Consider the following 15595-nt stretch of genomic DNA (forward strand, 5'->3'; position numbering starts at 1 on the left):
AAAAAGGCATGTCAAAAAATATGTGCTATAAAAATATAATTTTCATATACTTAGAAACCAACTTATTAAAATGTATCATTCCATGATGCCCTGGACATTTATATCTTATTATCCATAAGAAGCAATATACTTTCTTCCTCACACCTTTCTCTTTTCAGTTACTACTCTTATTCTTACTACTTCTATTACTACTATTCTTGTGAGATTAGACTTTCTGACAATTCCTTCACATTTCACTCCTTTATATAAAATAAGCCACTGCCTTCTGTGGCAATAAGTCTAAAGTTTTTTGGCTTGCAGGTTCTCTACCTCATAGTTTCACCCTACATGTCCTTACTTTTCACTACTTTCTAACACAAGCCAAAGCAATCTTAAGAAAGAAAAACTGAACTGGAGGAATCAGGCTCCCTGACTTCAGACTATACTACAAAGATACAGTAATCAAAACAGTATGGTACCAGCACAAAAACAGAAATAGAGGTCAATGGAACAAGATAGGAAGCCCAGAAATAAACCCACACACAAATGGTCAATTAATCTATGACAAAGGAAGCAAGAATATACAATGGAGAAAAGATAGTCCCTTCAATAAGTGGTGCTGGCAAAACTGGACAGCTACATGTAAAAGAATTAAATTAGAACACTCCCCAACACCATACACAAAAATAAACTCACAATGGATTAAAGACTTAAATGTAAGACCAGACACTCTAAAACTCTTAGAGGAAAACATACGCAGAACACCCTATGACATAAATCACAAGTTCCTTTTTGACCCATCTCCTAGAGAAATGGAAATAAAAACAAAAATAAACAAATGGGACCTAATGAAACTTAAAAGTTTTTGTACAGCAAAGGAGACCATAAACAAGATGAAAAGACAACCCTCAGAATGGGAGAAAATATTTGCTAATGAAGCAACTGACAAAGGATTAATCTGCAAAATTTACAAGCAGTTCATGCAGCTCAATATCAAAAAAACAAACAACCCAATCCAAAAATGGGCAGAAGACCTAACTAGACATTTCTCCAAAGAAGATATACAGATAGCCAACAAACACATGAAAGAATGCTCAACATCACTAATCATTAGAGAAATGCAAATCAAAACTACCTCACACTGGTCAGAATGGCCATCATCAAAAAGTCTACAAATAATAAATGATGGAAAGGGTGTGGAGAAAAGGGAACCCTCCTACACTGTTGGTAGGAATGTAAATTGATACAGCCACTATGGAGAACAGTATGGAGGTTCCTTAAAAAGCTAAAAATAGAGCTACCATATGACCCAGCAATCCTACTCCTTGTCATATATCTGGAGAAAAACATAATTCAAAAAGACACATGCACTCCAACGTTTATAGCAGCACTATTTACAATAGCCAAGACACTGAAAAAACCTAAGGGTCCATCGACAGAAAAATGGATAAAGAAGATGTGGTATATATATATACACAATGGAATATTACTCAACCATAAAAAAGAATGAAATAATGCCATCTGCAGCAACATGGATGAACCCAGAGATTATCATACTAAGTGAAGTAAGCCAGACAGAGAAAGACAAATATCATACGATATTGCTTATATGTGGAATCTAAAAAAAGGATACAAATTAACTTATTTACAAAACAGAAATAGACTCACAGACATAGAAAACAAACTTATGGTTACCAAAGGAGAAAGAGGGAGGAGGAATAAATTAGGAGTTTGGTATTAAAATATACACACTACTATATATAAAATAGATAACCAACAAGGACCTACTGTATAGCACAGGGAACTCTACTCAATATTTTGAAATAACATATAATGGAAGAGAATGTAAAAAAAAAGTATATATATATATATATATATGTGTTGAAGTGAATCACATTACTGTACACCTGAAACTAACACAGCATTGTTAATCAACTATATTTCAAGAAAAATTTTTAAAAAACACAAGCCCCCAACTCCAGCCAACTCTTCCTTTGATTGCCTCTATATACTATGCTTGTTTGCCCACTGTGAAATAATAGAAAAATATATATATTAGGCTTTGCTCCTAGTTCCTGGTATAAAGCTCGTAAATCCCTTGGAATTTCCTGGGTGACAGGAGAGTCTTTTGTTCTAATTTGGCAATGCTTGGTGGGCCTCTAGATAGGGGTTTGTCATCAGAAAGACCAAGCCAGATTAGAAATGTGGCATTTTCAGCCTCACACCCCACCCTCCAGGAAGGGGAGAGTGCTAGAGATTGAGTTAAGGATCCATCATGCCTATGTGATGAAGCCTCCATAAAAGTCCCAGAAGTACGAGGTTCAAGAATCTTCTGAGTTGCTGAAGACATCTACATGCTAGAAGGATGGTGCACCCCAACTCCATAGGGACAGAAGCTCCTGTGCTCGGACCCTTCCAGGTGTCGTCCTGCGTATCTCTTCATCAGGCTGTTCATTTGTATCCTTTATCATATCTTTTATTATATAATAAACTGGTAAACCTAAGTAAGCTTTCCCCTGAGTTCTGTGATCTGTTCTACCAAATAATTTAATACAAGGGAGGGATGTCATGGGAGAGTCTAATTTGTAGCCAAGTAGGACAGAAGTTGTGGATAACCAGGGGACCTACTATTTTTGACTGGCATCTGAATTTGAGGAGTAATCTCATGGGACTGAGTCCTTAACCTATGATATGCTAACTCCAGTTAGTATCAGACATGAATTGAATTGTAGAACATCTAGCTGGTGTCACAGAGAATTACTTGGTGTGAAAACAATCCTACTTGCATGGTGTCAGAAGTGTTAGGAGTGTGGTAGTAGCGTGAGAGTAATGGAGAAACACACAGGAGCAGTGAGTTTCTTTATACCCTCTTTTTCCAGTTATCCAATCGTAACCATTTTTAAATATAAATCCTGGAGTTACCTCCTATATGAAGTCTGTCCTGACTACCTTTGGCTGTAGGGGAAGAGTACGGAGTGGGATAGTTTCAGAGGGCTTTCCTGAGCATGAAATATAAGCTTTGCTCTTGAATCAGTGAGACAATTCTGTACCCTTGTAATTATTTTCCTTTTTTTAAACGCCTGAAGCAAGTCCATGTGGGGCTCTATTACTTGCAGTCAAAAAAATTTGAATGAGATATATGGCAAGTACCACCTTTACCAATTGCCTTGTATTGTCCTCAGTACTCACTAAATGTTGAACACAGCAGAAGCACTCAAGAAACACTGAGATCTGCTCTGCCCAATGCAGTAGCCACTGACCACCTGGGCTATAGGGAATTGAAATGTGACTAGTACAAATTGAAATGTGACTTAAGTGTAAAATACACACACAATTTCAAAGGCACAATTAAAATTATGTAAATTATCAATATACTTCTATATTAATTACATAGTGAAATAATATTTGTATATAGACAAATAAAATTATTAAAATTGTTTTCGCCTGTTTCTTTTTACCCTTTAAATGTGTCTACTTGAAAATTTAAAACTATGCATGTGGCTCACATGACGTTACATTATATAGCACTGATTTAAAATGATTTGTCTTCTTAAATCCAGAAACATGGGAAGGAAATTTGCTATTTCCCAGAATTTTAGAATTTATAGGGAAATTTATAGTTGTATCCTGTATAATTTGAGCTATCCATACCCAGATTGGCATTTCAGAGAGTATTTTCTGAGAGTTTGGTCTCTTTATGTTATATACAAGATTAGATCCATTCCTTACTATGTATTCTTCTCAGATATATAATTATAATTAAGCTAATGAGCATTAGAAAACAACAGCAAAGGAAACATTATTGCTCAACTATATGTGCTCTGTAGCAAATTTTTAGTGACTGAGGGTTTAAGGCAGAAGCAGGATTATTTATTCCATTCTACCTCAATCACTGAAAAGACATGTATTGAATGCAAGTCACTTTAATCTTCAGGTTCAAGAACATGTATTTCTGCTACAAGTTATTTCAAATAACGTAGTTTAGTTTTTTGAGTTTCAACATAAATAAGATGAAAAGTTATCAAATTCCTGTCAGAGGGTTTAGTATGAAATGACTCAATTTCTGAACACGTTAAAAAATAAATATTTCATGAATTTCAGCTTGAAATTCATACTGTGTGCCAAAGAGAATTTATCATCAATACAAGCAGTACTTACTTGATACTCTTGCAGGTTTTTCTGCTAAAAATAAAGAAAAAAAGTCTTGCTTAACTCAGGTAAAATGCAAAGAAATTATACATCAATAGGCTATATAAATGTATCTAATATCTTTAGACTTTCTTCCTTATTGTTCAGGAGTTGGTGAAGAAATGTAACTCTATTGCCTGATAACATGGATCTTTGTAAGCTGTGACAAAGTGAGAGAGAGGCATGGACATATACACACTACCAACCGTAAAATAGATAGCTAGTGGGAAGCAGCCGCATAGCACAGGGAGATCAGCTCGGTGGTTTGTGACCACCTAGAAGGGGTGGGATAGGGAGGATGGGAGGGAGGGAGACGCAAGAGGGAAGAGATATGGGGACATATGTATATGTATAACTGATTCACTTTGTTATAAAGCAGAAACTAACACACCATTGTAAAGCAATTATACTCCAATAAAGATGTTAAAAAAAATGGATCTTTGAATAACTTAATTGCTTTTATGTGTTTCACAGCATATTTATGCTTTTTAAACACTCATTAAAATCAGCAGGATCTTTTTTAAATTGCTTTGGTTTAACTATAATTACACCTAACTCCAGTGAAATTGCTTTGTATGATGTAATTAATCTAAATATTTGCTTTACAGTTTCCAAATTCCATAAAATATATTATTGAGAATTATTTTCCTTTCACAGATGAATAAAGACAAATAACTACCCATTAGACTATAAAATATAAATCTTAAAAAGCGACATGCAAAATCAGCTTAATTTTTCATAATCATTTATTTATTAGTTTCAATGAGGGATTATAATTCTTCAAAATATGTTTTTCCATTAAACTGTATGAATGTAGGACAAAGATATAAAGTGGAATGATTGTCCCAAATACTATAGCAGACATTCTAACTTTCTGAAACAAAGAGGATTGGTAACATCTATATTCCATTAACATTAGTCTCATTTAAAGGGCTAGGTTTGAAAATATAATTTTTAAGGAATCTGCATAACATGTTTTACTTTGAGATTTGTAGAGTTTCTGATATAAACCTAAGAATTACAAATTTAGAAAAGTTAGGTTAATGCCAACAGGAAGGTTTATTTTTGTGGGGGGGATACTTATGTTTTCGGTGATATTACAGCAGCACAAGTATAAAATTGCAAAACAAAATAATTCAGAAAAATGCTTTAGTAAAGCTAATGTTATAATTTTTCCTTTAAAAATACTAGCGTTGGCTAAAGAGACAGGAACTTAGAAAGGAATAAAATAAACATTTATTGAGATGCAATGAACCATTCGTTGAGTGAAGGAATGAATAAGAATGTGCCTGTATTCTCAACCAGCTCTAGGTTGGACTTGTGCTTTCACATGTAACAATTTTTCCCTTCTGTGTATTCATAATATGAAGATCTTAGAAATAATGGACTCACAGAATAGAGTAAGAAAGGAGTATCCATCCAATGTCCAAATCCCTAGAATCCCTTGTGCAGCCCTCTAGTCTTAGCACTAATAGACCACTTCCTTGGGGACAAAGTGGGGTACATTTTATCTTTGGGCTGCTCTGATTGGTAGAAAGCTTTCCCTTATATTTGCCACAGTGTGGTAGGATAGTGAAATGTAATTGAATGGGCTTAAGTCTTTGATGTCACATCCACTTGGAGGCAATTCCTGTCTCTATTATGTAAACACTGAGATGTTAGACTTCCCTTCATCTAGCATTAACTCGGCTTTAAACTGGGAATGATAATTGGTCCTGTACTAAGGAGGAAATTGAGCTAATAATAGGAAAGGATATAGCTACAGGTATTCAAAATAATCCATTTCTTTTCATTCTTCTGGCTAAATATCTTAAAAGGTATCAAGTTTTGCAGAAAGTTCCAATATAAAAATTGTGTTCCTGTATCTTTGTACAAATTTGATATTTCTCTTATTCTAAATGTTACCCCTTAATATTACTGATAATTGTGTCTAGATATGCCCTGCCATTGCAAGTATACATACTACAGTAAGAAACAACAGGGAACCAGTGAAAAACAAGATTCCTCCCCAACACCTGCACCCCACCCCCGGTACACACACACACTAGAGATCTATGTATTTACTATGAATGAAAATTCTTGCTCAATTATGGTATGTTTATTTAGCACTTTAAAATTTAAGGCATTTACGTTTTGTTACATTTTGGATTAATTAGATTCGCCTAAAATTTTATGACCCAGACTACATAATTCAGCTGTACTCTTATAGTTTTATGATAATATCACCAAAATAGGTCATTTTCATTTTAGGTAAAGAACATCTACCTGACATGTGCATGCTGGCATCTGCCTTCTACTACCCACTTTGCATCTACATTGAATTAATTTCAAAGACCAGTATATAAATAATAAAAATATATACATGATATTAGCTACATTTTATGTAGTCATAGATAAAATGAATCTCGGCATCTTGGCTTCCTCTTTTTACTACTCTCTCATTCTTGACTGTAGTCATGCTGTGAAAATCTTTTGCAATAAAAGAGATTTTTCTTCTGGTATGTACTCAAATATCTTATGAAGGTTTAGGTTGTTAATAGTTTCTATTTCTCCACATTTCCTAGTTTTCCACTGAAATGTAAGCTTTCTGCTAGATTTCCTACCTGTCCACTTCCTCTGCTGTTAGCAGTAGTGTATACCTGCTAGACTTCCTTGCTTTAAAAAAATTTAGTGTTAATATTAAACACCAACATAATTCAGGCACCTCCCCATCAACATAGCATTTGAATCTTTACAAAGTTCAAGATTACCTTTTGTCACATTGTGTAATTGAAGACTTTCTTTTCTAGTTGGCACTGTATATAAAGAAAATGTAAATTAAAATATGAATTTTTAAAGATGTTCATAAAATTTTGGTTCACTTCATCTCTAAGCTTTAGCAACGTGAGAATAATTTAAATGTTGTAAATATTTTCTTGAGGCTTTAAAAAAAATTTCCTTTCTACTAACACCTAACAAAAATAAATGACTGTTTTGTTTGCATAAACAAAGATATAACATAATCAGTGATTTCAGGGTACTAAAATGAATTAGAGCCCATGGACAATGGGTCATTACGATTAACTGAATTTAGGTATAAACCAGAAAAAAAGTGTCGTCTTTTGTTGCTAACAATCTTTTTGGTATGGCTAAAAATGCTTTCCTCATGACTCGATAGAGTATTTCTCTGATGATTAAGGCCTTTTCAAGTTTTTTAGATAACTACATGGAAATCAGTGATTATCATATTATATTATGTAGTTTACTAAATAAATAAACCTAATGTTAAGAAAAAAAGCAACTTACAATGCAGCCTCTAACTAGCTGCTCACCAATGACCCAACACATGACTGCATACTGAAGGAGTGGCCTGCCATCCACTGCTCCTTTGACACTGCCATTACCACATAGCCAGGATTATTGACCACATTTCTTTTTTTAATCAGACCAGCAATCATCACATACATAAACAAAAGTTTTATTTAAAATTGAAATAAATTTTGACTCAAAATATTTTGACTTCAGGGCCTTTCAATCTTTTAAAAATTACCTTTTTCTTCTTTAAGATGTTTCATTTCTGCTTTTTCTATAGAGATAAAATGGTAATTAGAATCATATACATATTTATTCATAAGTTTTCCTAAGGTTTGGAATTACATATTTTGTAGTCAATATTTACAATTCAGGAGTTATATGAAAAGAACTTTATGGTGCTAGTTTAGCAATAATAGGTGGAGTTTGCTTTTAGATCTGAATTTCTGTTCCCTTTAGATATCAAATAATAATGCAATTCATACACCCGTTGCATGGGTAACACCAAAATGAGCTGCGATTCTGACACATGCTTTAAAATCAGCATCCGTATTTTCATGAATTGCTTTTAAGTAGTATAATTTGTGTAATTACATATTTTTGAATTCCTGTGTTTTGTTTTGTTTTTGTTGTGTTTTATTTTGGTACGCCGCAGGCCTCTCACTGTTGTGGCCTCTCCCGTTGCGGAGCACAGGCTCCGGACGCTCAGGCTCAGCGGCCATGGCTCACGGGCCCAGCCGCTCCGCGGCATGTGGGATCTTCCCGGACCAGGGCACGAACCCGTGTCCCCTGCCTCGGCAGGCGGACTCTCAACCACTGTGCCACCAGGGAAGCCCAATTCCTGTGTTTTTGTCACTAATTTGATATACATGTCTTAAGACGTCTTTACCTTTACTTTCCTTTTCAGATTTTTCAATTTTCTTCTTCACTAGAGGGTAAAATAACAAGAAACCATTGGTTTATAAAACATAATTTTCTTACTCAATCTTGGAGTAAATATTTGGAGTTGAAATTTAATCCCATAAGTGAAAGGGGGTCAAGGCTCTACTTTTTCAAGATGTGAAGAGAAAGTCTCCCTCCCATGTGTGAGAACATACGTATTTTTGTTACCCTTGGTTACTTGGCTTTGTAAGGCAGAGCCCCCTCCTTTTGTTTTTGTTTTTTACATGCTTTGAAGTAAAGCTAGAGGAAGCCATGCATTTATTAATAAGTTTAAATGAGTAACAGAAAAAACTCTAAACTTTTTATTGTTATCTGTAGGAAATGGGAATTTGATCGGTGCTATGGATGCTCGGTAAATAAACTGTTGAGTAAAAAAAATGTAAGAATCACAATATATCTCTGGGCAAAATGTGGACACATACTTTTTAAAACAGAGTTTTGGTTGATGCTTTTCTTCAACTATATTTATCAGACAAGAGTAAGAAGGAAACCAATATTTAATGATGACAACAACATATGTAGTGGGAATGTTATATATGTTATTTCATTTAATACTTATAACAAGTCTTTTGGGAAGTCATTATGCCTGGTCTAATAGATGAGAAAACTGGGAATCTGAGCTGTTAAGGTATTTTCCCAAATGTTACACAGCCAGACAGAGACTCAAATTTAAATACTGTTCCCACAAATCTATGTTACCTCCTCTTGGAAAGTAAATATTTACCTGATGCTGTTACTTCTGATGTTTCCTCTTTAGAAAAAAAAAAATAGAAAAAAGGAAGAAAAATAAAAGGAAAGAATAGTTTTGTTTTTCAGTAGCGGACAACTGAACTTCATCTGCATGTATTTCCTATTAAATTCCAATAATAATGACAACAAACACATACACAAAATGGCAAATAGACATACTGGTAACTAATATTTCTGAAAACTAACTGGAATCTATTCTGGAAATAGAACCACTCTACAAATTAATCTTAAACAGTCGATTCATATATGGTAGAAAGAATCAATTTGAAGATCTTTGGGTGGTTTTCTCAATTACAATTATAAATCTCCATTACATAATTTTTTTTTTTTTTTTTGGCAGTATGCGGGCCTCTCACTGTTGTGGCCTCTCCCGTTGCGAAGCACAGGCTCCAGACGCGCAGGCTCAGCAGCCATGGCTCACGGGCCCAGCCGCTTCGCGGCATGTGGGATCTTCCCGGACCAGGGCACGAACCCCTGTCCCCTGCCTCGGCAGGCGGACTCTCAACCACTGCGCCACCAGGGAAGCCCCTCCATTACATAAATTTTTAACACGATCTGCACATGTGCATGCATGCATTTATTAAATATTTATAAAGCAACTTCATGTATAAGATGTATTGAGTGCAATGGGTGGTGTTGAGAGATGAGATTTTAAAATATCACAGAAGTAAACTCAACTCATGATGACTACAGTCAGAGTAGTGAGACAAAACATAAAAATGTTATTTGTCTTAGCCTATGATAATGTAGAACCAACCCTTCATTTTGCTCTTTTAGTAAATTCATAGAACAATTATTTTTAAAAATATAACATGGCAGGCTTTAAAAAATATAGCTTTCCTCACAAATCAGTTCAAATGATAATATTTTCTATAAAACCGATACATTTAATTATCAGTCTAATATAACTTTTTTGGAAGCTATTTTCAAAGTTCAAGGAAAACTAGTTAAAACATTTTATAAAAATGAAGATGTAAAATAATGTTTCATAAACTAAACAGTATTTGCCAATAATTATGCTGATATTTCAAATTAGTATTCTAGTTTTGACTTTCAGCCCTTAATTTTTTAATACCCTTCATATTAGTAGCAATTACACAAACTAAATATACTAGAGATTTTTGCCAACCCAAAGAAAAACTTTAGGCATAACTTCTAGATACACTCTCGATTGATATGCAAATATTTCCCCCCAGGATAATGTCTGGGTCTTAATTTAATAGTACTAAATAAACAGTTTCATTTTTATGAAATTGCATAAAATTTCATAAATTTTCAAAAATTTCATAAATTGTTGCATTCTTACTACCATTTGAAATGCCAAAATAAAACAGTGATTCTGAAATACTAAAACAACTCACCTTCAGCTTTTGAAAAAATATGAAAATAAAAAGCTAATGTGTTAAGATTAAATAATTGAAGACAAGTATTCTGTGTTCTGAACTTTTTTGTTTTTTTTTGTTTTTTTGCAATACGTGGGCCTCTCACTGTTGTGGCCTCTCCTGTTGCGGAGCGCAGGCTCAGCGGCCATGGCTCACGGGCCCAGCCGCTACGCGGCATATGGGATCTTCCCGGACCGGGGCACGAACCCGTGTCCCCCGCATCAGCAGGCGGACTCTCAACCACTGCGCCACCAGGGAAGCCCTTCTGAACGTTTTTTTAACCCAGCAGTGACAATAAGAGGAATCTCCACACTGTGTTTACTCAATAACCCCTAACAAAAAACTGACAGTACATAAAAGAGAGATGCAACCACCTTTTTTTTTTTTTTTTTGCACAGGTATTAGTTATGGTAACTCTGTTAATTACACAGATAATGACAACACAAGTCATTTTAGGCATTTCTTCACATACCCTGGTATAGAGTAATGTGTCTAATAGGCACTCAATAAATACATGTTCAAGGATTAATGAATACAATACACACAAATATTCTTTGTCAGTAAGAATCATTTATATAGGTAATGGTGTAATATCTATTGCATTAACGAAATACCATACTAATTTTTACTGCATGTACAATTTAAAGAAACTATAAAATTAAAATTAATTAAATAGAAAATTCTTAAAATTTTAGAATAGTACACTTACGTGGAGTTGGTTTTGGTTTGTCTAAAAAGTAAAGAAGAAAAGAGAGAAAAGAAAGGAAAAAGTCAGTGATCATTTTCTAGCTATAGCTAAAATACCAGCCCTTTATATTTCCTAATTCTGTTTGTTTGACTTAAAATAGGAAAAGACTAAACTTATATTAAAATGAGCAGTAGGCAATGCATTTTGAGTAATTTTTAAGTCATATTGCAATGAATTCCTCAAAGAAGTTGTAAAGCTTGAAAGTATAGGGTCTTCTTGGTCTCTTCTTATCCCTGTAAAGCCTCATATTTCATTTTATGAAAAATGAATGCTCAGGATAAATCTGAACTCCTTACTGTTTCTGAATGGCATAAAAGGTATATTCTGCCATGTCTTTTCAGAATACATATTAATATCAACTATTTAAACTCTTCCAATCCAGTATTTTGAATAAAGAAGCTGACTTTATAAAATCTCAGGAAAGATAAGTGAATGGTGGGTGAAAAACACAAAGCTATACTATCTAAATACATGATTTTTTCCTCCAAAATACCTTGTCTTCTGAAATTATTAACTAAAAGCATTAGTTATGCAGTTTTACACGTAAATATTCATAAAAAAACTAGACAACATTTCATCATGATTGCGAAGAATTTGAATCATCTAAAATTAGGTCAACTAATTCATTAATGGTGGGAATACAAATTAATATAATTTTTTAAAGAATTAGGGATGTCTATAAAAATTACATTGAATGTATCATTGCACTAAAAAAATTTACTAATTTTACCCCAAAGATAAATTTACAAAACTAGACAGGTAGGTATATTTTTTATTGTATATCATTAAAGAAAGCTTGTTAGATAACTTAAACATAGGTCAATCAGAAACTAGTTAAGTAAACTGTATACAACTATACAATAGAATACTATTAATGAAGAAATGCTTTATGTACTGATATAAAAAAATCTTCAAAAATACATTCTTAAATAGAAAAACCTAGGGACAAAGCTATTTATAGTATGTCATGATTTGTGTAAAAAAAGTGGGAATATATATAATTTGTATATACATATGTGTATATGTCTTTTACATATATTGCTAGAAGGAGACATTAAAAAATAACAATGATTACCTATCAGACATTTTTGGATATTTTGGGAATGAGAATTGGTAGAATAGGAAAAAAGATGAGAGGGAGGGATATTTTCACAGTTAGCCTCCTATATGCCTTAGTGTTGAACCATGTCAAGTATTATATATTTTTTAAATTGAATAATAGTTGTAAAAGTATTAAGCTATTATAGAATGGGATAACTTCTATTTTAAGCAATTAAACCAAGTTGAAATTCATGATTAGTTTTCAGTGAAATATTATATGTGCAATTTGATAGGCTATTTTACAGTATATAAACAGTGAGTCAACATTACCAGTATGATAAATGATATTAATATTGACATCAGTGAAATACTGAATATTTTGGAAGGGTCTTATGAACCATGAAGGCAAATACTATTTTGTTAATACTGCTGTATTATAATAGAATGCTTAGCAATCCATATATATTGGTTATAATATTTAGCCTTATATTAGATAAACTAGATTCTACCACAAAACCACAAGACTAAACATTACGAAGAAATAAAATGAAAGGTATTTATATGTTTTGCTTTAATTTTCAAATTTAATAAAAATAGTGAATTAGGACAGAATATAAACCAGAAAGGCAAAAACACCTGTTTTTATAGATGGAGATTCTTTTTCTTGATGTTCAGTTTTTTCTAGAGAGAGAAATCAAAATTAACTGACACTCTGTAGATTGTTTGCATAGCAAGCAATTTAGTATTTACATATTTGCAGGTGATCCTCAGCATGCCTCCAAAGTCATTTGCATGTAACTTGGAATACAGAAAACATATTGCCATAGAAACACATCATAAACAAGGTCAGGTTCATTCTCAGGACATCCTGTAAGATACTTCGAAGGCGCTAGCCCTCTTAGGGCCATGTGGTGTAAGAAGAAGATAGAATATGACAAAAAGGAGAATAATAATAAGAGGATTTTTCTTTCTTTGCTGAAGGTTGAATCATTCTTTGAGGGTATTTCAAACCAGATGACATTTGCCTTTGGCATTTTACAAGCTCCCTTTTTACCTCTCTGACTCCTACTTCCTTTCTTGCCACATCAGAAGCAATTTGGTGCTGGTCAGAAGCAATTTGGTGCTAGTCATTGGTTTCTTGTTGAAAATGTAACCTAGACTTGCCTTATTCCAGAAAGTGCAACACTTTGTATTTTCATTTTTCTGGAACACCCTCTCTTTTCAGGTTCAGTTAGAACTCTCACAGATGAATCTCAAGTAAATCAAGGACATGACAGCTGTAATCAAAATGTAGAATTGATATTCTTCTCAGCCCTTTGAAAAATATTTGAATTAAAGTACATTTTAGATCTCTCTCTTTCACCAAAAGTGGAATTTCAAATAAAGCTATGTAGGGTAGGATATTTTGAATGGAATTGAGAAGATTTGGAAATATAGCAGATCACTGCCAAGTGTTAGTTCTTACTAATCACTTCCAGGTTTAGTCCTCCTGAACTGTTCTGGTTTACCTGTCCTTTCCTTCCCTCATCCTGAATTTGGAGATTCTCTGAAATCACTACTATTTCCTCCCCATCATCTTGCATCAACAATGAAGTAAGTGGGGAGATGTGGGACCTATGTTGTCATAAGGTTTAATTGGATATTTGTAAATTAGGGATTGATAGCATTCAAGAATGAACTTCCATGAACTTAAGTTGTATAAATTTTAGTGGTAAATAAGCATGCACAATAAAAGAAGCCAATATTCAAGTTATTAAACTGTCATAATAACACTGCAAAAGTATAATAAATTAAAGTAAAAATAATATAAAATATATATTCAAAATACATGCAGTAGGTTCTGGGAGGTGATTATGTTCTTTTTGGGCTCCTTATATTTTGCCGTATCTCCTGAATCACTAATATGACCTCCTAACTGGTCTCACCAAATTCATCTTTGGACCTTGTCAATTCATTTTTCATACATGAACCAGAGAATATTTGACAAAAGCCACTCATATCTTCATCCAAGCCTCTGTTTCACACATATATGTATGAACCAATATCATAATTTTGACACAATTTTGGACATACTTACTACCTGTGACAATGGGCAAATATTCACACTTTTCTGAGCCCAATAGTCACCTTTTAAACTCTACACCAGTAACATCTGTATGACTCCTGACCAATAAAATGGACAACCTTTAAAATCTATACTCTTGAGGAAATTCCATGATTTTAATAAACAAATGGCAAACATTTATAATTCATAAAATTATGAATAACATTAATACCAAAAACTACCATATAATTAATGCTGCTTATAGGAAACAGATTAAAAACAGTATGTGGTTCATAACACCAAAAATTGTATATCATTTCATTTTCCTTTGTTATTCATTATGTATGTTTAAAAGATTGCCCATTTACCCTAACTTCTTAGTGTTATTTTATAGCCTGTATGGACTCATTCTTTTAGTATTAATAATAGTGATACAACGTCCAAAGATTTCTTCTGTATAATTATACTGAATTATTAATTAGTAGTGAAAGATAAAGATGTTAAATCAAAGCTGCAGCAATAACGTTAATTTATCACCTATAGAGGTACTTTAGCCTTGGGCAATGCTAAAAATAACAATTGGGGAAAAAAACCGAGCAAATTGTTAAAGTTAAAATGGCCAAGCAATACTTTCCAGATTTTATTTTCGTCTCTTACTTGTTGGTTTGGGTTTGACTGTGGAGAATGAAAGAAAGCAAATGACATATGATGAATACAAACCATGGGAAAAAATAACTCTTTAGCATTTGTATTTATTCCTTCTTCATTTTAAGTTCTCATCTTATCTTAAGATTAATCCATTCTCTCTGAACACTATTATTTCACTGTCAGCAAATACATTAAACACACTGCTTATTGAAAAACTAAGATGCACAAAATTTTATGTAAAATTTGAAACAATCTATATATTTAGGACACAAATACATTGGGCTAGTTTCTTCATAATCTTCAAATACCCATATAACTAAGTGAGATGCTTAACACTTTAGGGTGAAAATTAGAGGAATGTTAACTAAAATTATGAGCTAAGGCAATGACTGGAATAGAGTACAATGGTTGTATGGGGTAATGTGAAAATAGGGTTTCTTTCTCATGAAATACAGTCTATAATTTCTATAAATAATTAGTTATCTCCTGAAATCTATTATATTTTCCTCTGAGAACTGTATTCAAATCCCGATTATCATGACTATCTCAGTTAAAAGAAAGAAATTATTTCACAGGCCTTTT

General features: G+C 33.2%; 1 protein-coding gene across 1 annotated transcript in view; it reads right to left on the reverse strand.

The window, feature by feature from the left end:
- The window catches only part of TRDN (triadin), a 372178-nt gene that overhangs the window by 25119 nt on the left and 331464 nt on the right, over window positions 1-15595 (reverse strand). Inside the window, exons 30-36 of the mRNA XM_079939170.1 lie at window positions 12958-13002; window positions 11242-11262; window positions 9125-9151; window positions 8348-8386; window positions 7697-7732; window positions 6918-6962; window positions 4138-4161 (exon numbers count right to left, since the gene is read on the reverse strand). Coding sequence (XP_079795296.1) covers window positions 4138-4161; window positions 6918-6962; window positions 7697-7732; window positions 8348-8386; window positions 9125-9151; window positions 11242-11262; window positions 12958-13002 — 237 coding nt within the window. The remainder of the gene's footprint in view (window positions 1-4137; window positions 4162-6917; window positions 6963-7696; window positions 7733-8347; window positions 8387-9124; window positions 9152-11241; window positions 11263-12957; window positions 13003-15595) is intronic.

Source organism: Stenella coeruleoalba (assembly GCF_951394435.1).
Source record: "Stenella coeruleoalba genome assembly, chromosome: 12".
In the NCBI taxonomy this organism is placed as follows: domain Eukaryota; kingdom Metazoa; phylum Chordata; class Mammalia; order Artiodactyla; family Delphinidae; genus Stenella; species Stenella coeruleoalba.